We start from the raw sequence: 26,348 nt of genomic DNA on the forward strand, positions 1-26,348 counted from the left end.
AGCTTTTCAAGCTGAAATAGCTTAGATGATCTCCAAAACGGCTTTTTTTTTTTTCCCAAATAATTAGTATGTATCAACAAAACACTGTTTTCAACAGTCGCCACCATTAGCTGTATGTATTGTTGCCAGTGATGAACAACAGTTTTTTGTATACCACACTCATAAAAATCTGCATGGCCATGCAGAATATGAACTGGCTTTCATGTCACTGTCGTCACTGCTGAAACACACCACCCACCACCTCACTGTGCTCACATCCACTTTTTGGTCTCCAGAACCATTTTGAAGTCTTGACGAATGTCAATGGGTGCCATTCTTTCTGCAGAGAGGAATTCAGTTACATGCCTTTGCTTCACGCACGCTTCCATGTCAGACACCATTTTATCACACTGCTCCTCTGCTGCCCTCTGTTGCACAGCAACAAAACGTAAGGGAATATTGGTGAGAAGATTCATCCTCTACTGCCATACCACCAACATCCACCTCTGATGCCATGGGCCAATACATAGGGACCAAAATAGGAGGCATTACTTTGGGAGCAGTCCTTGTTCAAGGAAAGACAAGAGTTTGCAACGTTCAGCAGAGAAGGCTTAGGGGATGTTATCAATCTGTACATATATGTGACGGAAAGTAATACGGACGCATTGGTCAGACCCTGTTCTGTACTGTCTGCTGATGGGACAAGACATAATGGGCATAAATAAAGAATAAAAATAAATACCAGCTGAATAGAAAAAAAAATGCCTTTACTGTGAGAGTGATCAAACACAGGTACTGGTTTCCCATAGAGACTATGGAATCTCCCTCCTTCAAAATACTCAGAACATGATTGGCACAGTTCTCTGCAACCTGCTCCAGACGGCCTTGCATGCGCAGGCTTGATTAAATAATTTGGAGAGGTCTCCTTCCAGCTCATTAATTCTGTGATTTTGTAATAAATATCTGAATAGCTAGAAAGGTAGTTTTATACATGCTTAACAATTTGCTGGTCTCCTCGCTTATTATGCACTTTAGAACTCTGGCTGTCTCTAGAATTTGAAACTCTCACCCACGTCATATTTTCTTTTTGCATGCTGATTGGCCAGAAAGCCAATGGCATCCAGGGGTGCATCAAGAAAAGCGTGGCCAGCAGGTAGAAGGAAGTGATCCTCCCCCTCTACTCTGCCTGGTGAGGCCGCGTCTGGAGTACTGTGTCCAGTTCTAGGCTGCCACAGCACCATTAGGTTAATTACCAGGAGAGGTCCCTCTACTAGAAATCTGAAATTATGGCTTTCATAAACACTTGACAAAATTACGTGCATGTGATAAACAAAGCGCCAGTAATTTAATGAAATAAAATAAAGCAAAGACCTTGGATGTGTGGAATTTTTTAAAGGGTGGTTAACACAGAAAGTCTACTGAATCCTTATTTGTCATTTCACAGCTTAATTAGTAACCTGCATTGTATCTCACCAACAGGTGATGCCTAGCAACTACTGTTAAATTCAAAGTAAATCAAATACTATGGAAAGTAATGCCTCCGATTCATTTCCATGGAAACTACAGCAGAGACAAAGAGCATATTAATATTATTTCACAGAACAGGTTCTCAGCTACAAAACACTATTTCTCAACATAGTCATCACCACTCAGTAAGCACTTTCACCAGTGAAGGGCAATAGCCTGCATTCCTCACTCAGAAAAATCTGCACCTGCAGAGGTGATCCACTGTCACCACTGCTGAACACAGCACTGACTCACTGTGCTCACACCCACTGTTTGGTCTCCAGAAATGTTCACAAAGTGTTGATGAATGTCAATAGGTGCAAAGTTTTCTGCAAGGAGGAATTAAATTACAAATCCCTGCTTCATATGCACTTCCATGCAAGATGCCCCTCCAGTGCCACCAGTCGCATGGCAACAAAATGTAGTGGAATACTGGCAGGAAGGTTCAACCTCTACTGCTATATCAGCACCATCCGCTCCCGATGGTGTGGGCCAACGTAATGAAATAGGAGGCATTACTTTCAGAGCAGCTCTTGTATATCACTGTCTGTTGCAGTGGCTCCAAAAACCCCACAGCTACCTGTGTACTGAATTAAAGCAGCAGCCAGTGTTGCTCCAACCTCCTCAGAGATCTCTCAAGGGATCTCTGCTGGCCACAGGTACCTCTGGCTTAACTTCTGGAGCCCCAGACTGCACACCTCCAGTGTTATCATCTGCCACTGTGATTCCTCAGTTCCTCAGGGTTGGTGATGGGAAACTGACTCCTCCTACAAGAACAGATTGTATGCTTTTATTTAGTAATATGAAAAACAATAATAATTCTTCCAGAGTTTATTGCCTAAATTTCTCACTAGCATATTTCCAGCACAGCTCACCTTTCCTATCGTGGCTGAGTCCACTTAACACACTATAAATTTCTCTGTCAAAAACCTCTCATGTCAATCTTTGCCCCTCTGATTTTCTTCAAGATCCACCTCATTCCACCTGTTGAAAAGGAACAGGACAAGGACCTTCTAACAATAACTTCGCTATAATGAAAAATTTCCCAAACTGAAGTCTGTACTTCAAATATCCTAACTATTCCATGAAAATCTGGCCAGCAAAAACACAAGCTCCAGATTTAGCAATTTCCTGTGATAAAGTAGAAAATAGCAAAATAGTTCTGTAAATAGAAACCTTGCAGTCAGTGACCACTTCTCTTCTACCTACTTCAAAACCACTGAATAAAGTGTGAAACCCACATCAACATTTTCAGGTATTTCTATTCAGGTATTTCATTTTGTCAGCTGTACATATAGCTCAGGACAACAGAAACAGTAGCAAGCACCTAGAATATCTGCTTTGAGAAGAAAAAATATATATAAGTTCAGTTCACCCAGTAGCCTTAAATTATTACGTTTGTTGTGCTGGGTCATCCCCAAACTAAAGCATAAAGAATTTTAAGTGCAATTTTTAGAACTTTGTGTTAGAATACTTAAATGTTTTGTTATACATGTTGTATTTTACAAAGTGGAGAAAACTTTTGAATTTTTTTTTTTATTAGAAAGTCTCTTGCCCAAGTTTCCTAACATTCTGTAAAAGAACAGAAACAACAGCAGAAGAATCACAAATTCATGAGGAGATCCTCAGAATCTCGATTCTCAGGCAGAGGTCACGCTTACAAAAGAACCTCTGCACTTCCTAACAGAGATGGAGGCCTCCAGCACTCCAAGCTCTCTCTGTACAGCACCACCTACCAGCACAAATTAGTGCAAAGCTGATCAGCCTGGCTTTCCTGGGCTGCACTGACTGAAGAGGAATTGTCTTGGGCCACACATGGAATATATAATGCAGTTATTGTACATAACTGACAAAACTTTGATGTTTTATTTAAAAATATTTCAAAAATACAGAAGCAGAGAGCAACAAAACCGTAAAAGTAGTGGGATATTTGACCTTGTTTTTGTGAAACTAATGCATCAGTCTGGTTCAATGGAAGTGGCTGCCATTCTCAGTGAGTTCTCAAGGTGCCTGTTGTAGATTTTTGATGAAATTCTAATCTTCCTGTGCCTAACCCTCAAAAAAGTTGTTCACAGTTGCACACACTGCCAAAAAGTGATGGCATGAGTGAGGTGTGACTGTGAAGCAAGGAATACCTTTCTCTGCTAAGACAGGGCTTATAAAAATCTAGTAAAAAAACATGGTCAAGTTTTTCATCGAGTTGAATGTCTGATTGCAGCTCTAGACATTCCACTTGAAAATCTGCGAGTAATGTAATTATGTTGACTGAAAACAGTCACAAATACAGCAAAAACTAATGATTTTCTCCAGAAATCTTGAAATCTAGTCCCAAATTCCTTTATCAAAACTGAAAGTAAAGCTGTTTATTTTTCACTATACACAAGACTGTTTAGCCAGTGAATGAAAATACAAATAATTATTTGCCATAACTTGAGTTAGCAGTGCACTGCGCCATCTCAAGTTCTTGTTTCAGCCCACATCACTGATCACACACACAGTGTTTAGTTGTTTCTAAGCAGTGGGTGCACACCCAGGGCAGAGCTGCCAGTGTCACAGGGCAGGGGAGTTGCAGAGCAAGCTGTTCAGGGCCGTGGTTGGACACGCTTGGACCATTAGCTCACAGGAGCCCTGGAGAGCTGCTGCTGTGTCTCTCACACTTCCCAGCATGCTGTGGCTGCACACAGCGAGAACAGCTTCCTTAGGCAGGTCATCACCAGTCAAGCGACAACCTTAATTTTGTAGGAGATGATGGATAACTTTCTCCTGAGAATGCTGAGCAGCCTGCTACCAGCGCATGTCTCTCATTGCTTTCCGACACCAGGGCTCAAGCATTCTCTGTAAGTTTCCCAAGTTGGACACGAGCACACGAAGTGATGTCTTTGAAGGCCTGGTGGCAAAATGTTGTGTTGCTCCACTTGAGTGGCAACACTGCAAGTCTCTTGGGCAGATCAATCTTTGGGAGAGGCCCTTGCATTTCCCTACAGACTGCTCATGTCCCTGCAAGTTCTGCTGCTGGAATCACTCACAGAAATACAAGCAGCGAGCCCCTAAACCAGCACCAGCTATTCCTTCCTACTGCACGCAGCCATGCCACACACCTCTCTTCAAAACTGAGAAGTCTCACATTCTTCTCAAAATCAGGCTTTTTTCCTAAACTGCACTCAGATTCTTCTGAGTCTCACCGCCCTAAGTGCTGTTATTACACGAATCCACACTGAATAGGGTCAGGTTTTAACCTGTTTGTGCCATTTTGTTATTATTTACCATGAAAAACAGCAGTAAAGAATGTGAACCCTATCCTCTATGTATATGTGATTGTAAATCACATCACTGAGTTTAAGACAGGGAAAACATTTAATTTATTTGTTTGGTAACATTTGTAGCCCTTACTGCATCCCTATTAGATTGAACTAACTTTTCCTAGCACAGGTGACCAGAGGTAGAATGACTTGGACCAGAAATCATGTTTCAGATGAACATCGTCTCTGCTTCCAGCAACCATCTCTTTCCAATGCCTGGAAGCACACAGCATTGTCACAGCTACATCATAATGACTGCAGGATAGCTGAGCTAGTCATACACTCATCAGAGACAATTCCCTAAACACGATGTTGTAATTACCCTAGCACTCATGTCTTTAAAGATGCTCACAGCTTTACTTCCAACTCTAACAAGTTAATAAATCTAGTTATAACACTTGCATTTTTCACATAATAACATTACAAAAACCTGTCCTAAAAGCCTTCTTACGAGGAATTCTATTCCACAATAAGAAGCCACGACACAGCAGATTCAGCTGTACTGCCCATCAGATCTATGCTCTGCATCCCATCTCTGCCCACACACAACCCTCCCACACGTAGGATCATTGCTGATCAGTCCACCTTACTTTTGGCTCTGTTGATGACCAGAGGATTAAGTGCCACCACTGTGACATTAATCTGACAAAACCTGATCCCATCCATCGTTACACGTTCAACACCAGTCCTTCTGCACCACCTTTTCTAAAAAGAGACCCCGTTGTCAGACCCTGTGCTTGACAGTACAGCTAACACACTCAGCTCAAGGGGACAGACTTCCACATTTCTCATTGGAGTCTGGTACCTACCAGATTAACTTCTCACCCTTTTCACCGTTCCTTCTGCAAACAATACATCTGCAGTCCTTGCTCTGTAATCTCTCTTCTACTATCATTTATTGTGACTGTTCTTGAGTTGCTGTCCTTATTTTTTTTTTTTTTTGTCTAACACCCAATCTCCCACTCTAGATATAGGCCAGACAAGAAACAACATACTTTCTACTTAGCAAGCCTGTCACATACCCATGCATAGTAATACTGCTTTATAGACTCTTCATTTTATTTAAAATTGAGTATCTTTTTCACTTCCAAATGGACTGTTAGCAAAACAACACAGTGATTCTGAAAATGCAAACTAATCAGCACTTTTTGTAGAAACACCCATGTCCCATGACAAATACATGCACTGTCACTTGTTGAATTCTTTGCTTTCTTGGTGCAGGCTGAAGACAAAATACCTACCAATCTCAGTCTTTATGATTTCATATGCTATGGCAGCAAGAACTGCTATTTCTTTAACAGGTAGACAGCCAAAATAAAAAAAAAACAGCACTTTTGCAGACTTTCAAAGCCTCTGTTTCCCTTGATTTTGGAATGAGGTGGGGTTTTTTTGTTTTTTTTGTTGTTGTTTGTTTTAGCATACCACTAAGTAGAACACTGGATTAATAAATACAGTTCACATGAAATTAGAAGACAAGCATCCAGTGTGCATTCATATTCCTGGTATTTGCAGAACCACATTCTTCTCAAACATGCAGCAGAGTAACACTGCATACGCATAGTGTAACTCAGAACACTGAACACATTCAAAGAAACAAACAAAACACATCATACATGTCTGGGGATCTACTAATTAAGTAAAACGAGAAACACATGGTCACAATTGCAACTTGCTCCTCAAGTCCAAACAGCAGGAACAATGAGATATACAGGCAGTAAAACAAGGTGCTAGTCCAGATTTCACATGCAGCACCAATTCCTGCTTCTTTCATTAATACATGCTTTTCATATATATTTTGCAAAGAAAAGAGTAAAAATTCATATGAACTTAAAATCAGCTACGTACCTTCCTCTTCTGCCAACTGCAGCAGAATTAAAGTTCTACAGATGTATCTCTTGAGAACTGTGCATCCAAAGTTATATATTACACCTACTTCAGTAAAGCCCTAAGCTTAGCTGAAGAATTTAAAAACAGCGTAGGGTAAAACGGGCTCAGTACACAAGAACTACAATACTGAAACAGAACTGCAAGGCTCTTTTAGTTTTGCCCTCTACAAAAAGTCAGTTTACCAAACAATACCTTAATTCCTAGCACACAAATGTAAACAGGACAAGCATGACGCATCACATTATAATAATAATCATCCTTCATACTACACGTGCAAATAATAAGCCATCTTTCACAAATGCTATTTTCTGCTCAAAAACTGAAGAGACCACAAAGTATTTCTCAAATACTTCTTTTAACCAATACATTTTGGAAGCAGAATAAATACAGGTGTTTTTGTTTTTATTCCCATGAAGAACAAATGTTACACTCTTCCTGTGAACCAATCAGGTATTCTTCCCACACGGATGTCTTTCACAGTGCACCACAGTTTTACTCATGTGCTTGAAGATCTTGCATTCAGAAAGTCTGCTGCAGGGAGAGCAGTCCCTTTGGTTGACCTGCCATCCCCAACAGCACATACCAGTAGCATCAGCTCCTCCCTTACAAAAATGCCAGAGAAGAACTTACCATACACCACCCACGTGCACTTCCAGGCAGGGGCAGCATTATCTTCCCAAAGTAGCAACTTCTCACCAAAGGACTTCATGCTAGAGAAACCTATAGCAAAGTTAGGTTAAAAGGATGGATTTGCAGGTTTTTATTCAGGTTCCTCTGCTTTCCTGAAAATCATAACCATACTGTTAGAGGTGCTTTGGTTTCTCTGTCACTCCAGATTTCAAAATTCATCTGTTTGTTCTTTGTTTCTGTGGTCCCCAGTGAATGAGGATAAGAGCATTTAGCAAAAGCAAACTAGTACCAGAACTTCAATTTCTTGGAAAATAAGCAGGTGTCAGTGGTTAATAAACAATGTTACTACACTGTGCTATTTTATTTTAAGGCCTACCTAAAACATTCTAGATGATGCAGGTCCACTGTACTTTTGTGTCTTTTAACAACTAAAAGAATGTTGTATCAAGTTCCCTGAATATTAAAAAACAAAGTGAGGGAGTATTACAATTATTTGCACACACACCTATGAGAAAGTTAGAAAGTTGTTTTTTTGAAGACTTGAAACCCAACTCCTTATATAAAATCCTTAATATCACCAATGGATGCCAAGTAGGTTAACTCTGGTAAGACTGGACTGCTTCCTTGGGGCACCAAGCATCGGTGAACTCTGATACAACTTCCCAGCTCTCAACTCCAACCAACGTTCATCTTTCGGAAGAGCAATCTTGAGCTATTTATCACAAACCTTCCCCAGGTGCACACTGACAATTCCTTCTTGCTGGAGGGCCACTGACAGCAGCAGAACTACCTCAAAGATGATGCAGCTCAAAATACCAAGATTTGAAGACTGAAAATGACTGCCTAAGATTTCAGGACTTTTAGTGCTTCCCTCTTTCTCACTAAGAGTCCTTCAAACTGGTTTACGAACTGTGCTGTGCCCAAATCTCAATTGCACACTGACTTTTCCATGAGCTATTATGAAGCTACACAATTGCACTGCTACTTACTGTCCTACAGATCAGGATAGGAGGTACAGGCAACCCCATAAATAGTGACTCAGTCTGTTCAACTAAGTCTATTCAGTAGCAAATTACTAAGTTTTTCCAAATGGCAGACCCTCTACATTTAGGTAACTGCACATTACATTAAAGTTTGCTGAAGGTGTCAACATGTAAATATCAAGATTGTATCCAAAACAGAACTTTACCTACCTCACAGAACCTCAAGTGGACAGTCACCAATTCTATTAAAATGTCAGGTGCTTTTAGAAAAATCACAAAAATAATTTTGTATCTGCTTTCAGAACTATTGCATAGCACAATCAGATGCTGACTAATCTTAGAAAATAGCTTGGAGATATTACCTTCTTACCAGCACAATGTACCGACAGGCAGCCTCCCCTTTTTTGTTCAGTGAAACAGGAGGGGAAAGAACAACAATAAATAAAATAGATTGTTACAAAACTAGCTATTATTTTAGAAACAGTTTTAGGAGCCAAGTGAAACCAGGCATACGCAGAGAGAAGGAACAGAACTAAAGGCCTCAATATGGTCACCAGTAACTCGCTGTACAGTTTGTTCTCACCAACTTTTCTGCAGCAGAGATGCTAGTTCATACTGAGCAAGATCATCTATTTTTATTTTATACCACACTTACGCTGTCTGTAATAGAAATGATCACTGTTCAAGTAATGAACAGTTTAGGATCTGGATGCCACCAGCTCATCCAATCTGTCTGTATTGTTTTTAACCCCAAGGACTTAAAGACACATTTGATTTGCTGAGAAGGAAGCACTGCTCCATTACCAAATATAAGACCAATTTAAAATAAAAGTTAAAAAATCACGTTTTTCACCAAACTCTCCAGTGACACTTGAATAGAGTTTCTATGGATCAGCTATGCTTATGGAAGTTGCATATTCCACGTTATCAGAGCAATGTGATACACTCCAAATCAGTTCCGCTTTTTGAAAAAGAAACCAAATGCTGTTACCAAGCTTTGAACGAGAGATAGTTAAACAGGTTTCAACACCAGCAAAGAGAGTAAATGCTTGTAGTTAACAAGATCTAGTTCACAGTTGATAAACACAACCGTAACAATTTAGTTGCGCCTCAGTAGGACCCTTCTCAGCCCTTCAATTCCCCACCACATTAGTAGCAGCTACATATGACAAGTCACCAGAATTAACTGGCCCAGGTAATACGACTGATGGAAGGAAAAAAAAAAACACAAAAAAAACCACAAAAAAAAACACTTATCAGGTACTTCATTGTTAGCAGTGCATTCAGAATTTGAAGGGGCAATGGATGTAAAGACTACAGTATAGAGAAAAACAAAAAAAATTTTTTTTTAAATTATGAAGACTGAAAAACACAACCAAATAGATGAAATACGTCTAGTTTACCTCAGTATTTTAAACAACATTATACATTTTATTGTTTAGAAAACATGATGACATTGCAGAAAAATAAAATAAAATTTGTATTTAACAGCACAAACATTTTACATAATGGTATAAAAAGTCTATTGGGAGCCTGGAGGAGGGGGAAAGGGGAACAAAACCAACAAAAAATTACTATTCTAGAAAAAGTAAAAAGCTAAAACAAATTCCAGAAGTGTAAATCACAAAGTTTTAGCTGCTTCAAATACACAACTGTGTACCTTTCACAATAACAGTCACAACTGAAAGTTTTTATATTACCACAGTCCTCCAACAGGCCAGTTCTGCAAGTTAAATTTAATCATAACAAATTGCAACGTTCATAAGTATGCAATTATTGATTGCTTTTAGATGTTCTAAAAAGTCTTTTTTTTTTTTTTTTTACATATTTAATGGTTCATCTTTTATATTTAATTTGTGCTTAATATTTTTTAGTTCTGACATACTGAAACCCAGCAGCACAGATGGTTTGTGACTATTTATTGCCTTTAAGCATATATTTCTCCTTTTTCCAAAGAATGATGCAACATCAATTTTCCAAGCATACAGCAGTGTGGACAATAACTGCATCTCTTTTTTTGAAGGATATGGCCTCACATGAAAATAGTCTGTCAAAAACTGTTTTTGAGTTTCATACGAACTGTGATCATATTGTCTGGGATCTACTGCTAGAACACGAAGATCCTCACTCGAAATTTTCTTTATCTCAGTCCTAATACTAATCTTCTGTCGTTTGAAAGGCACTAGCCCTGAATACAACTCATCTTCTGAATACAGAGCTAGTCCAGTACTTAAGCTTAGTGGCTGCTGTTCCTTATTCTTTTGGTCTTCTGTAACAAAGCAGGTATCAGACTGCTTTCTCTTAATTACAGAATCATGCTTTTCTCCATTCACAAACAGTAGTTCTTTCTTCTCAGTACGCTCAAGCTGCATCTTCACACTTGAGTTGCTGTTTTTGGGAGCACTTCTACAACGGAGCAAATGCACAGCAATAGCTGTTAGAGTCATATTTCCAGTGTACACGCCACAACAGTGGATGCACTTGAAAGCTGGAGACTTTAAAATTGTATGTACAGTTGGCATAACATGATGCCTCTCTTTCAAATGCATTTCATAGGTTTCCTGACTAATAAACAAACTGAAACAAAACGGGCAGGTGAACACTTTGTTGCATCCATTGTTCAGTTCTGCTGCCTGAGGTTTCACTTTGATGTAAATGGGGACAAGCGTCCTTGAATTTACTCCAGCAAGCACTGCCAAGTGTACTTCTCTTTCACCAATGTCTTCTTCTGGTAACACTGTACTGAAATCAAAGTGGGGAAATACCAGGTCACCCTGAGCCTCATTACCTAGCTGAAATCCTCTGTTGCTGTAATCTGCATGTAACTGCTTTTTGCCACTGTGCGTAGATCTATTGTGTTCCGCAAGGCTTTTTAAGTCGTGGAAAGTCACTGTGCAAAACAAGCAAGCTAAGCCATGCATCAGGAGATGTTTCATGAGCTCTTCCTCACAGAGAAAGCATTTACAAGAGAAACATCGGACCGTCTTTTCTGTCATCCACCTTAGAAAGGGTGCACAAGCTGCAAGTTTGTCGGGCTCCTGGGCTTCCTCTACTTTTACTTCACCGTGTTTGTGGGCCACTTCCATATGCACCTCATAGACATTTGATGGAAAAAGCTCATTGCAAACAGGGCAAATCTTCCACTGCTTCGCCTTTCCAAGGGTCTGACTTGTTTCAGAATCAGGTGGGGAAGCTTGTAATGATATACTCGGAGTTGTTAAAACCACTGGAGGAGAGGGTGCACTAGCTGGTGACTGAGATAACTGAGTTACTGTCCCAGACTGCATTAGCTGGATAGGCACTTGCGGTGGAGTTCCCACAGTTACTCCACCACCAGGAGGTACAGGCAAAGTAACTGAAACTGGAGCAAGTGTGTAGGTAGGTATTCCATTAAACTGCTTCCCAGTTGGAATCAACTGCCTAAGTATAGAACCTGTAGCCAAAAAAGTTGTGTTTTGGGAAACTGTAGATCTGACTGACTGGTTTACTGGGATAACTGCTGGGGCAACAGGTTGATTAAGCTGAAGAAAGCCAGGTCTAACAGGCGGTCTGACAGGAACAACTGCAGACACAGCAGACTGATTAAGCTGTAGAACTCCTGAAGCAACTGTCTGAGCCACAGGAAGGACTGTGGGACCAACGGGTCTGTTGACACTCTCAGCCGAATGGTTAACTGAGAGAACTCCTGGTGCAACTGGTTGACTGGCAGGGCTGACAGGCTGAGTACCAGGTAATGCTGCAGCTGCAACTGGACTATTTACAGTACCAACAGACTGATTAACAGGAAAGAGTCCAGGCCTGACTGGTTGATTAACAGGAAGAACTGCAGGGGCCACAGTTGTATTTAGGGTCCCAACAGAATGATTCAGAGGAACAGCCCCAGCTGTGACAGGCTGATTAAGAGGAAGCCTGTGAGAAACAATGAGAGGTTGAGAAGGAGATGGCTGAATATTAACATTATTCTGACCTACAGGAAGGTGACTGGATACAAGAGTAACATGTGATGGGGCAACAACTGGAACAGAAGTTGTATGTGGAACACTACAAGAGGCACTTGGAACAGTCAGTGATGTGACTGTATTCTGAACTTTCGGCTGCACCACAGTCTGGTTTTGATTATTCTGTGGGAATGCAAGTTGGATACAAGCTGGAGCTGAGATGGAACCTGCTGGGGCCACAGGAGGACCTAAAGATGGAGCAGCTACAGGTACGCTTTGGGGAAGCTTTGGAGCAATCTGCATTTGTTTCACAAGTCCTGGTTTCTTAATATGCTCTGAAATTACAGACCGAAGTTTGTTCTCTAGGTCTCTGTGTGTTTCAGCTGTCAAGACATGATACATTAAAGAATCTTGGCTGTTTGCAGAAGCATTACATTTTTTACAGTAGTTCTCAATAGAATTTTCTTTACTTTCATCAGGTCTCTGGCCAAAATATGTACTTATTAAGTTTTGAAAATGGTTCATCAGCACGTGTTTCTTCATGTTATAATATAACGTGTCTGTAAAGTTACATTTTAGACATGTAAAGTTAATGATGTCACTCCTGAATTGTTTCATGCCATCCAAGATGCTAACTGTATAGTTCTGTATTCTCTTATTAGACGAATGAAACATTCGGATATGTTTTCCCACTACTTTTGGCTCAGAAGCAAACACACATTTTGGGCAAGGTACTACAAGCTCTTGATCCATTTCATCTTCATGGTAACGGTGCAAATGATTCCTCAATGAAGTAAGTAATTTTGATGAGAACTTGCATAAACTACAGCAGTACGGCTTTGTTCTGTATCTCTGCAAGAAACAAGAAAATCCACTTAGAAACTTCTGGTTCCTGAAACTTTGTTTTCTGTTTGAAAAGAAGTGTGCTCTATCATCAAATAACTTCACTGGATGTACAGCATGATAGCATGTATCCTCACTATTCCACAGAGACCTGTTTATTGCTGAGTAGCGGACTTCAAGATGACATAAAGGGAGAAACACTTGTGACTATTTTGTTCCCCTGTATTTTACCAAAAAGCCTTATGCAGGTTAATTTGTATTCCAATTCACAAAAACCTAATTATGAAGCCATTTAAAGATGGGAATCACAGAACAGGATAAGAAGAATTTGTACTCCATTATACACAGGAGATAAAGTCAAAACAGGTAGGAATAGCAGTCCTCTAATGCGAAACTATTAAAGCTTTGTTTAGTCAACATGGTCATCTCATATTTGTTTGAAGAGAAAGGAGAAGTGAGAAGTAAGGAACTTTTTAATTTTGTTTTTGTATGTATTTCAACATCCTACCACTGGCTGAAAAGTACTTCCTCCAGCAAAGCCATAAAACACTAAACTTTTAAGTATATTATTTGAGAGTCGGATCACTAACAGAAAGAGAAAGCAACAAGAACCTCTTTCATCATAAAATAGCAATCACCTCATGACCTCAACATACTGGACATCCTATTACACTAACGCCTGTAAGAAATTTCATCTAGCATGCTTATTACAGACCCTTCCCAGAATTACTGCACCAATAAATCTGTCTTCCACTTAACACTGGTATACTCCCTCAGCAGCACTAGTTTTCATACGTTCATGAATATCAATTGCTCTTCCTAGAAGTACATACCTGTCAGCCATTTCTAGTTATCCACACTTCATAGGAAGTTATCCCTGACTTCTAGTAATTACACAGCCAGCCACAGCAACACCGAAGTGACAAGTCTGCACTTAAAGATCTCATGGAACATGTTTGTTTACGAAAATGTCATTTCACCTCACTGAACACTTGCACTTACAAAATTACATCTAAAAGCAACAATAAACTGTTCCACCATTAAAGTATCCAGGTCTAGCTCTATCACCCATGTACATGCCCAACACACTTTAAGAATCGAGAATCTTTGCAGTTACTTGTTTTGCCATTTTATACAGCCATGAAGGTAGCAACACTAAGAATCTATGCAGTCGATAAAGCACAGATTTATCTATGCTTTATCTAACTTCCAAACTCAAAAGATAAAGACACTGCCTGCCTAAGGCTGCTGAAGCATACGCTGGAAAAATATCACCAAGTAATTTTCTGCTCTTACATTCTTCAGGTGTCTGTTCTCAGCTGCTGGTAAACAGCACTGCATCAAGTCAGAATAAGCTTCAAACTTGTATTTGGGAGTACAGTGGGTAGGAAAAAAGCCACCAACACTAGAAAACTAATGAAGCATGGAGCACTATTAAAAGCTCCCATCTACTTCAGAAGACATCAGGTGACAAACTGATTTACTCCATATTTTAACTAGCTGTTAAAGGTTTAGAAAAGCTTATATGCCTTTAAAAAATTGGACCAATGCACCCCATTACCACCACTTTTGATTTGCATTTCTCCCTCTCAACTTATTTCCCTGTAAATAGAATTACTTTCTGTAAACAAAGTTTCCTTGCTGTCAAATATGGATAATATGGAAGTACACACATTTACAGTTAGGGCCAGTGAGAATACTACTTCGCAAGTAAGTGGTCCAAGTGCTGCATTTGCTATTCTGTAGTAAAGACGTTTTTACTTTCTTATACAAACAAGCATTGCAGTATATCACCAAGAACCTGCCCCAGTACCTGCAAGCAAGGTCTGGGGTAAAATTATGTTTCAAGCCTTTTTCAAGCTTTTTTTTTTTTTTTTTAAAAAAAAGGGAGGTCAAAATTACAAGACTTGACCTGAAGAAAAATAAGCTTCACATTTCATGTTCTGCTGAAGAAGGAAGAAACCTAAAGTCCCATTACTTAGCTCAAAATAAAAAAACTGCTGCAGCAGGACAGGAAAGTTTGTGAAAGTTTGGTGGAATCTTTTTGTTTGGTTGGTTTTTTTGGTTTGTTTTGTTTAAGTGTCTGTGAAAACAAAGTTCTTCCACACAGACACCTAAGGAGATCATTGGGCCAGCACATTCTCCACACACGCAAGTCTCAGCTGCCTTCAATGTTTGGAAGTGCTACTAAAGCCTTCTTCTTAAAGAATAACATCTCAGATGTAAGGAAGTTTTTGAGAATAAAAATTCTAGACCACTTAAGAAAACTGGCACACCTAAAAGTTCGACCAACACAACTCTAAACAGTACAGACGGAATAAAAAAACCTTACTAAAAGCATTTAGGAAAACATGATTGATTCCATTCCAAAGAACATACTCCAGAATAAAATATAACACTTCGTTTTAGAGTCTCAACATTCCCCACAACCCAGTGACACAACAGCCTCCTAAAACCCAAGTTCTTCCAGAATTACTATAATCTCTGTACGAATAACCATACCGGTAGAAACCACAGACTAATTTATTTAGATATCTTCTCCAGACTCCTGAATTTTTTGATGTAGCTCAACTTTTTTTTTCCTTATTGCAGCAACTTTGGAATAAAACATCTTAAAGGATCAGCTTCTTTTTTCTCATATCTAGGCAGCATGAAGATAAGTGAATAATACAGACCAAAGAAACAAAGTTGTCTGAAGTAAAGACAGATACAAGTTTTGTAAACAGAAGACACAGCTTGACAAATGGGATCAACATCAAATCTTAAACCTGTGGATCCAAGACAATCTAGACAAAGGTCCTAAGTGCACCTTCTACCAAATGAGCCTGGCTAAGTGTGAATGGCATTGGGTCTGCTTGTATGTTGAGGACTTAGTTAATAATTGCAACTCTGTACTGTGCGACCTCCATTCCAGTTTTAAAAATGGTTAATGCAGATGAACTTCAGTCAAGCCACCACCATGCTATTCTAAATCACTATTTACCAGGATGAAAAGAGGATACCTACTGCTATTTAAAAGTTGCTGAGGACCTTCCTCATACAAACAGCCAGGAATCTTGAGACTTCAGCAAGATTCAGAAAGGACTACCTTTATTTTTCTAGGTATCCTCCTGTGCTTTACTTACTGATTTCTATAATTTTGTATTCCAGCAAGTTTCTAAGATACTTTGTTTTGACCATCTCAGCCCTGTCTTTAATGCAGATTCTCAATCCACACAAAAGTCCAGCAATACATAAAGTAAAACAACACTGTCTCAAGCAGCTAATGAAAATTTCAGCTTAACCTATATTTATCTGAAAAGACACATTTTCATTATCCAGTTTAAAAAAGAATATATTATATAAAAAAGCATGTCACAGTTTCATACAATGTGAGGCTACAGTTGTAGAACATGGGTGACACATGAAATACTGATGTTCAGGACTTAAACACTCTAAACAGCATATAGAATTGTCCTTATAACCTGCAGCACTACAGAAAAAAAACAGAGGCAATGGAAGATTATTCCCCAAACACTATTCAGAGAATAAATACTAGAGCTAATATATTTTAGTTTTAGCAGGACTTCTGAAATCAGTAATATGCAGCAATTCAACATGCACATCTACTCAATTTCAAATGCACATACCTTCCTTTTGCCCACAGACTCCCAAGGAGAGACATCACTCCACGAAGTGTTGCAGAAGTATTTTTCACCTGGGTCAAAACTTTTAAGATTCTAAAATCAAAATAAAGCACAGAAGAAATAACCTGCTTTGGTAGGTACAATTTGGTCTCAATTCAAAAGCAAGGAACAAGAAAACAAGATGAATGGAAGTTCATGCATCATTAATATAGAGGTGTCAAAATTCAATTCAAAGAAATTACTTTTGACTCCCGTTTGCTTTATTTTACCTCGATTACTAGCTCATAACTGCCTCCTGCAACACAGAGGCATTCTGAACACCTTACTGTTACCGAAAACAAGGAAATTGTTTATACTTTATTTCCCTCGCTTATACCCAAGTTCACAGGGAACAGAGATCTTTTCTGCTTCTACCTTCCTCCTCCTAAATCTGCAGTATTTCAGTATTTACTTACCATAATTGCTTACTTTGCAGCAGGTATTTCTGTGTTAATTCATGCTATTATTACACTTTTAACTTGCAAAGACAAAGACATTTGAGAGACTTATTTCAAAAGAGTAGCAGTATTTTCTCGAGTTGTAAAAGCAGCATTACAGCATTACTACTGTGTCTGCAACAACCACATCAGAGTAAGCTTTCCTTACAGCATTCTTCTAATCAATTCTATCAGAACAACCTGAGTGCAGTTAAGAGTTCCCCTCCATTTTCATGGCAAGGAAAAAAGAAGAAAATTGCTGCTTGCTATGTCTTTCCAAAGACCCTAGGTCAGCTTCAACAGTACAGGTCAACTAGTGTCTTAGAACGCAGACCACAAGACCAGGCTTAACCTACAGAAAATTGACATATTTCTCACCTTCCCTTCCCTTCCATTTAACACTAAGATGCTTAGAAAGAGTATTATGTTTTCAAATGTACACCAAAACCCACTGGAACAACAGGAGTAGGTAATAAAGGCTATTTAAGGTTAGCTCACCTTCAAGAGATGCTGAATTTATACATCTTCATAGTCTGAAGTTAAAAAAAAAAAAAAGTAGCATTTACAAGCAAAACAGAATACATGGCCAACAAGAAGAGAAGAAAAGAGACTCAGAAGCAGGTGAACAAGGCTACTTGATGCAGGCTGTCTGTGCTAGGCTCCTGCCTGCACTGCACTCACATGAGCACCATTACCTATGCAACAGACAAGCAAGCAAGCTAATGGTAGTATGTAAACAAAACTAAGTTTAGGAAAGCGCATTCAAATTTACAATAAGCTTTCTAGCTTTTTCAGCCTGCACATCTCCTTAGGGAAAATTCTGAAGTTCTCAAGGCAGCAATGAACAAAGCCCTACCACCCTAATGAGGATATTCCTAGTGCATAAGTCCATCTACTCGCCCTTACACCAAACACTCCGAGAAGCACATAACTTTTCTCTTACTCTGGGTAACTGCTCTTTGTAATTCCACAGCCTTATAGGACATGATGTTTTTCTTGTAAGTGCTTGCTACAGAAAACAAAGAGGCAACTTCACAAACAATTGTTCAGTTGAACACACTGGAATGCATTTCTTAGAGTTGACAGGAAAGCTTAAATATGTTTCACTTTTGGTTTGAGTGTTCTCCGTTAAGAAGGTCTCCTAGGATTGAATGCCAGACTCATACAACCTAAATGCATGTGCAAGTAGGCCTAGGCCTTTTTGCTGAAATGTCTGTTTTGCAAAGAGAAATTCTTATCACTGTAATAGGCTTGACATCCCAGAAGCAACACATTACACTCTTTCCAGGTTTATTTCAAGAGGGGGAAAACTGGGCAGGGAAAAAGATAAACAAGGGAGTAATACTAATCTGGGAAGTGTGATTAACCAATTATCTCAAGTAAAAGAAAAAAACAAGTTGAAGAGAAAAACATTTTAAAACTGAGAATTGTTTTCTCCCCTCTATCAAAAAAATCAGTTTTCCAGAACAGATCTAAGTGCCCAGAGTTTAAATGAAAGCTTATATAGGAGGTCACACAGTATGCTGAAGCCAGAAAGATTTACCCAAAGGAAATCCTCTGAGATTACAGTGTAAGTTACTTTGACATTCAGACGTAGTTTAACACAGAAGGTAAATGTTTGCTTCCTAGTGAAGAACAATTAAGAACTTTTAGCTGACAAATAATCCTTCTCTCTGATCAATCTACCAAGAATTACTATGTTGTACATGAACATTCCTTCATTTTCCTCAAGCTATCATCCACTATCGTGTCTTACTCAGAGCGTTCAAGACCAAATTTTAAGACCAGACAAGAAGTCTGTATCAAGTCACTTCATGCCATTTCCTCAATCATTCTGTCTTCTCAAAAGCACAAATTCAAGAAATCCACCTTAATATTCAAAGGAGAAAAAAACACCTTAAGCTACTTCTCTATTAATACAAATACCCTTTCTGTAAGAAAGAAAAGTCACACAAATCAAATAGCCATAGATTGTCTGGAAAAATAGATTTTAAGTTATAAACTTGGTTGAAGGAGAATTATTTGATATTTTTGGGCCCATATTTCAGTGTTTTCCAGAATGTAAACTAAACACAACTGTTTAGTGTCAATACCTTTTAAAATTTTATTAAAAAGAAAAGAAAAAGAAAAACCACAACTGGGAACTCTATTTCTTGTTTACTATCAAATCCCAAAGATAATAAAAAAAACTTAATACTACAACCAAATTTATAGCAAGAAAAATTTCCAACTAGCATCATCAAAACATCTTCAAAGCATCAAGACAGATGAGTTTTTGAAGCTTTATTTACAAAATACAGCACAATAAAAAGTGAAAAATAAAAATACTAGACAAACATACTTTGAGCTCTTACATTTATTTACATGTAGCACCGCTCAACTGCAATAACCGAGAATGTTCCAGATTTACATACGCACGTAGGCCTTAAGAGCTTCTTCAAATCATTTACTTACACACGCTCCAAGAACACCCCAAGAGACAACAGCACCCCTAGAAAGAGTCATTTCAGTACCATCACACAGAATTAATCCCAGCTCTTGGCTACAGTCACTGTCAAGTCATGAACGTGCCAGAGCCAGAGAAGCTTGTGTTCAGTAACCAAGTTGCTATGTTTATACTTTTTCCCAGTGCTAGGACTACCAATCTGCCAAATGATGTTTGAGTGTCCCCGGCTTATTGTACAGTACTTTCTCCAATAAGTGCTAACAATAGTACTACACTCACTTTGCCTCAGCATACTTGCATATTCTTTTAAAAATACAGAACTGAACCACAACTCAGTAAGTCAAGTTTGGTATTTTTTCCTGGAGATAAGTTTTAAAAGCCTGCAAAAGATTTGGATATAACTGCATGCTGATTTTTAGAAATTACATTTATTTGTATATCCTTCAGAGGTTTCCTCTTGAACCTATTCAAAGCAATTAAGCTCCCATGTATCAAGTCTTCCTCTGTTTGTAACTTTAAAAGAACAAAATTACTACGTAATATACAAACAGCGTTTCATATACAAATATACAACATACACATCATACATACATATTGTATATTATACATATGTATATTATGTATAATGCATTACCACATAATATACAAACAGCTGACTAAAGGAGCATTTTTCCTCAAGTTGTACCATTTCTTATTGGTGAAATTATTACAAGCAGAGAACACACAACACCACCTGTAACATACTTTGTTGGGAAATGAAACTTCTTTCAACATCATGTACTAAAAATCTAAGTTCCACTTCTAGCATATAGGCACTCAGACTTAAGTGATCCTTCAACTAAAGAAGCAATTTTCTCCTCTTTACCTCATCATAAAGGCCTAGGCCAGAAGAACATCACATATACAATAAACAAAGTATTTTTAAAGGTTTTCTTCAAGCCTGCTTTACATTACTTGAAATACTTTACCTTCAACAATTCCCTGCAGCTGTCAAGCCCAAGTTCCACAAGAATGCCTTTCACCCTTTTGCGAGCCTTCCTGATATTATCAAGATTTTGAACAGGAATTTGAAACATTTTGCACTTTTCCTGAAAAGGAAGTTAAAAAATGATGTCATAATTGAATACAGGCACTCACATTTAACAGTATTAAAAAATAAATTGTCAAAAATACACTCGATAAATAAAGGCATAAGCCTTAAACCAATTACTCGTATGATCAGTCAGAAGATCACTTCCTCTTAAAGAACAAAGTTGGGTGGAGCCCCCTGGCTTCTTCTATCTCTTCATGTCTATATGGCAGCTATAGTGTACTTGGTGGTTTTGCAGGTGAAAGTGAATATAAGAATTTTACTCTTTTAGGAAAGGGGATTATCAACACCTTTCACCTTGAACATTACAGTGCCAAGATGTGACAACAAACCTAATTATAAAGAGAGGCTTTAAATACAATTGCTAGTTAAAGTCAGGTTTCTCTTTTTTCCCCCCATGGATGGACATTTGCTGCCATAAACTGACTCTAGCATAAAGTAGGCTTCTAGAGTGATTAACAACCACAGCTGTATGACGCTGATTGCTAAATTTGCTGAAAAGGGACAAGTCTTTGAAATATATATATTTTTTGGTGTCCTCTTCTGAAGTCCAAGTTTCTTTATCGCCTTGAACTAGACTAGAATTTGAGTTTACACCCTATTCCACTCCCTCCTAAAAGCTAGCTGGAAATGAACTTACAGATTGAACATCTCGTTAAAATCAGATCACATAAAAGGTAGAATATCAGCTGGTGGTCACCCATCTAAGGGTTGTTGCACAATGAGTCCGTCAGTCTAGAACTGGCATGTCCAACCTGTGGGCCACACACAGCCCAGCACAGTCAGCAATGCAGCCACCTCCTGCCCTGCACAATCATGACAGCAGTTCTTTGTGGCCCAGCCCAGCCCTGGGCACACATCCATTACTCAGCAATAACTAAACTTCAGCATGATATTAATGGTGCCACAGGGCACAGTGCAGAGTATAACTTCAGTTATGTGAATGCATTTTGATACCCTGGCTAAATACAGTCCTGTGAACAGCATGATATGCAGCTTTCCATTTTGATAGAGGAATTTGAGAATAGGTTTTGAGATTGCTGGAAAAATAATTTTTGGTGCATTTCCAACTCCATTTTCAGTCAACAATTACCTGCAAGACTTCAAACAGAATGTATAGAACAGAACGTACATTAAAAGTCAAAGAACTCACATGCTATTCTCCTCTTCTTCTCCCCGCAAAGGAAAGGTGAGTAGAGAAAAATGGAGAGTGAGCCCCATTGGACAGATGCTAGTCTTGTTTTCTAATCTTTTTTATTGACAAGGAGTCTGGAAGACATTCTGATACCACCAGTGGTGTGGGTCAGAACCTATAAAGAATGAAATAAACCACATTATCTAGTCAGGCATTCTACTATCAAAATCCAAGAAGTAAAATAAAGACTTAAAGTCCTCTTCTTAAACCAAAGCCAACTTAGATTTGCAGTCTCCAGTTAATGCTTTATTATCAGTTTCTCCATGAAGGCAGGTTACATGCACCAACCCCAACATCCACCACCAACAGAGCTGACAGGACAACACCAGCTCAGCTCAGTCAGAGAGAGATGTGGTTCAATACTGTAAGTTTCACTGGAAACAGCTCCTTCATCTCAGTCCTTTAACTTACTACTGTAGAAGATGAAGCAGACATTTTCTGACACAAGCCTTAGTTCAGAAAGGTAATACACAGTGCATTACACCCACCTACCTCAGCTTTTTGTTTTCTGTTTTTTTCTTTTAAAGACCAGCAAACTTTTTGAAATAGAAGTCATTAATCTAGAAGAAAGACAAAATAACAACAACAAAGAATTTTGGGTATAGATGACTTATTTTCCAGTTTTCAAGTAGTTGATGTTCAATCCAGTAAGACAGATGCCTCTGTACTACATACAAGGTTATTCAGCTGGTCTTTACACAGACTGCTTAGCAGTAAGATTTTAAGTTATTCACCTAGTATGTTCTGTATCCATGAAACATAGCAACACTCTACCATAACGGTCATGAAATTTCAACTTTCTGAGCTCATTCCTTCAAACCTTCAGTTTAATACTCAGATTATTATATAGTTTATTATCCGTACTCTTTTTATACTCATTTCTTTTGTGTTCTGAGCATTCTTCAAACTTTAGCATGCACAGTTTCTATGCATAACGCAGTCAACCTTCTGTTGGTATGCATGCCATTCTTAATCGACAAAATTCAACACGAAAGCAGTAAAATTAAATCTGAGCTACTCTTGATCAATCATGTTGCTGAAAGTAAGCTTATTTCTAATAACTTTCAACTGAGGTTTCTAAAAGCTTGGTAACACACCAAGTTTACACAGAGCACATTTCATAAGGGAAACTCCCAAGAAGTTAACAGCATGGTAAAAGAATCCTTGCAGCAGCTGATGTCCCGATCTCAACTTATTTTATATGAACAGTTCTAAACAAGGCATTCAGACATTGATCAGGCATTTTATCCACCAATATATTCCGACATCCAGTGTTCAAACAGCTACAACTCCATGATACACACAACTGGAAGTATTACACAACACTCATGGTTCCCTTCAGTCCTGTATTACCTGTACTCACGCATAAGATACAACTACATCCAGCTTTCCAACAGAGATTACTACTGCAGCTCTTCTCCTTCCAGTAGTACCAAGTATCTTAATACTAACAACAAGGTAACTGTGTGAACAGTGTCTTACCTGTCAAAGACAAACGCTGGTCATTCACCAGGTAATTATGTTTGACTAACTCACATTAAAAAGAAGTGGAAATGTCCACATTTCAACTCTTTGAAGTGATAAGTCACCACAAAAACAGAAGCTCCCACTTGCCTTCCTTTTACACCTATTTCTTAGAACAATTCTCATACCCAGTGGCAAAGACCTCTGGACAAATCACAGCCAGGGTATCCAGCGCCTTGCCTATTCACGTCTTCAAAACCTGCATGGACAGATTTAACAGTCTCTGGGAAACCTGTGCCAATTAACACAGCGAGTTTTTCCCCTTGTATCATTCAGTACCATTTTAGCTTGTATTCATGTGGAAACAAGACAACTGCAATCCAATCAAATACGGAGTTGGAATAGAGCTGGAGCAACAACATACGAGTACATCTTCCACATGCATGCATCTCCATCAAAATCTGAAACAATAAGAAGTTACTAGAAAATTAATGAGGACAGATAGAAACCCTAATAGAAAATCCAGAGAGGAAAAGGCTGCAGTATGGCCCTTTTCAGACATCAGAATCTGCACAGAAAGTGATACACAGACCTGTTGTTAGAATGCTGGCACTCAGTAGGATTGCTTACAACAGCAGAACTTTGACACACCTACAGAATTTTTTTCTCTTTATAATATCTGCATTGGAAATTCAATCAACTTTATTATTTGCACTTCCTCATCTAATAAACTGCTTAATGAGCAACTCTAGGAGAAAATTGTGAAGGTTTGTTGTTGTTTTGTAAATGAAGACTGTTTAAGGGTATTTGGGTTGCAAGTATTTTAAAAGGTTTATTTGTCAACTTGTATTTCAGTGATTCTCAGAGTTGACAAATAGTAATACAGAATTATTAATTTTCATTTGAATAAACTCATTTAAAGTTGATAAGTCAATTTCATTAAGAAAACAATAAAAATAACTTCCTAAAAATTAAATGTCAGTAAGCAATAACAACTAATTCTCAAAGTCTGAAGAACAAACATAAAAATGGCATAGACAGCAGCTAGGAAGACAAGCACACTAGGAAACTGCCTAGAAGAATTTGAGGGCAGCCTGGTCATGGTTTTACTTCCACCAATTTTGTTTCAGCCAAGTACCATTCTAAGAGATATACAAGCCCTCAAAGAAGTCGTACCCATTTACCTGCTCTAACATCTCACATCCCTGGACCTTTATCCATGCCTCCTGGAATACAAGTTCTTCATGGCAATCCAAGATACAAGTAGAGACAAAGAATTCATTGAGAGAAACCCTGCAAAGAAGGACTCAGGTGTCCTGATGGACAAGAGTTTGACATGAGCCAGCAGCATACTCTTACAGCCTAGAAGGCCAATAGTATCCTAAGCTGCATCAAAAGAGGGATTACCAGCAGGAAGGTGACTGTCCCTTCTACTCTATCCTTAGGAGGCTTCACTGACTGTATGTGTCCAAGCTTGAGGCCCACAGAACAGGAGGGATGTGGAGCTGTTAAAGCAGGTCCAGAGGAGGGCCACTAAGATAATCAGAGGGCTGGAGCACCTCTCCTATGAGGAAAGGTTGAGGGAGTTGGGCTTATTTAGCTTGGGGAAGACTCCTTTACTGTAGCCTTGCAGTACTTCAAGAAAGCTTACAAGCAGGAAGGGGGACTGACTTCTTACATAGTGTGATAGTGAGATGGGAACAGTTTTAAACTAAAAGAGAAGAAAATTAGGTTCAATGTTAGGAAGCAATTTTTTGTTCAGGTGTTCGTGAACCACTGGAACAGGTTGCAGATGTCTCATATTTGGAGGCATACAAGCTCAGGCTGGATGAAATCCAGGACAGTCTGATCTAGCAGGTGGCAACTTTGCCCATAGCAGGGGGTTTCCAACTAGACAATCTTCAAGGTGCACTCCAATCCAAGCCATTCTATGACTGTTTCCTCAAAATTTGAGACGGTTTTAACTGTATGGAGAAAGGACTGCTGTGGTTTTGCTTTGCTTTAATAAAGCTTCCATGAAGTCACCTGCTATTGTTACGGTTCTTCTTACAGATAATATAAAGTCATAAATAAGAATACTGGATATTTACTACAATTTGTCTGAATACCGCTAGAAATTCGCTTTTCTTGTTCAAAAATCAAACAGAAGATTTATTAAAAAGAGTATTAAGATTTTCAGAATATACACTGGAGATCCCAAGAGTTAGCCTTTATAAATATTTTATTATAGTTATTTAAAACTTTAAGGAGTTGAGAGTATCTTTAATTAGAGAAGACATTCAAAGAAATCAACCTGTTTTCTCCTACACAACACTGCATATCACAGCTGATGGAGAGCTGTATGTAGCTTTTCTAGTACAAAACTGAGCTGTTGCAGCAGGAGTCAAATGCCTATAGTGCTCTGCTTCTCATTTTGCACGCATACTATTAACACGGACATTACAGCTCCGTGGCAATAAAACTATCTCAGATACCCATGTTGCCTGTTAGAAATTAAAGAGCTGTCGCCCAGAGATGTTGCAGCAGAACAAGTCAGCTCCTTACATATACGATCATCTGGGCGTAGACAAAAATTAGAACAAAACGAGGTCCTAAACAGTGAAGAAAACGCCAAACACACGCCGTTAGAACCGCAGTGGAAAGCAGTGATTTCTAGCTGCAGACGGCAGACAAACCCGGAAGCCCCTCCTCCGGTCATACCCACTGCAAGCAGGGGACAGGGAGATGCTTGTGACACGAGCACCGGCTTGACATCACCGTTCTTCAGTTTAACAAACCGCCGCTGGAGCCTTCCCTCAGTTCCAGCAGCCGCACCGAGACAGAGCTCCCCAAATCCTCAAACCGTTGTACGATCGCAAGACCTTCACCCCGTTACATCCATCCTTCGACGAGGAAGGAACGGAGATCCAGCAGTGCGAGCGGACGAGAGAACGAGGCCGCTTCGTTCCGCACCGCCCCCCCGGCGGCCCCTCGCAGCCGGGCACCG

At 39.1% G+C, this 26,348-nt stretch overlaps 1 protein-coding gene across 2 annotated transcripts; it reads right to left on the reverse strand.

Annotated features, from left to right (window-relative positions):
• Nucleotides 1-10,089: 10,089 nt before the first annotated feature.
• ADNP2 (ADNP homeobox 2) lies at nucleotides 10,090-26,324 on the reverse strand. 2 transcript variants are annotated; one of them, XM_003204698.4, is made up of 5 exons: nucleotides 22,391-26,324; nucleotides 21,857-22,013; nucleotides 20,582-20,701; nucleotides 16,695-16,784; nucleotides 10,090-13,074 (listed from the first exon to the last, which is right to left on the reverse strand). In XM_003204698.4, exons 3-5 carry the CDS (start codon nucleotides 20,687-20,689, stop codon nucleotides 10,105-10,107), a joined length of 3,168 nt encoding a protein of 1,055 aa, XP_003204746.2. In that variant the 5' UTR covers nucleotides 20,690-20,701; nucleotides 21,857-22,013; nucleotides 22,391-26,324; the 3' UTR covers nucleotides 10,090-10,104. The 2 variants fall into 2 exon arrangements, with proteins under 2 accessions (XP_003204746.2, XP_031408575.1); XM_031552715.1 differs by lacking the exons at nucleotides 20,582-20,701; nucleotides 21,857-22,013; nucleotides 22,391-26,324 and adding an exon at nucleotides 17,666-17,689.
• Between the last annotated feature and the right edge of the window lie 24 nt (nucleotides 26,325-26,348).

Source organism: Meleagris gallopavo, chromosome 3, assembly GCF_000146605.3.
Source record: "Meleagris gallopavo isolate NT-WF06-2002-E0010 breed Aviagen turkey brand Nicholas breeding stock chromosome 3, Turkey_5.1, whole genome shotgun sequence".
Classification (NCBI taxonomy): Eukaryota; Metazoa; Chordata; class Aves; order Galliformes; family Phasianidae; genus Meleagris; species Meleagris gallopavo.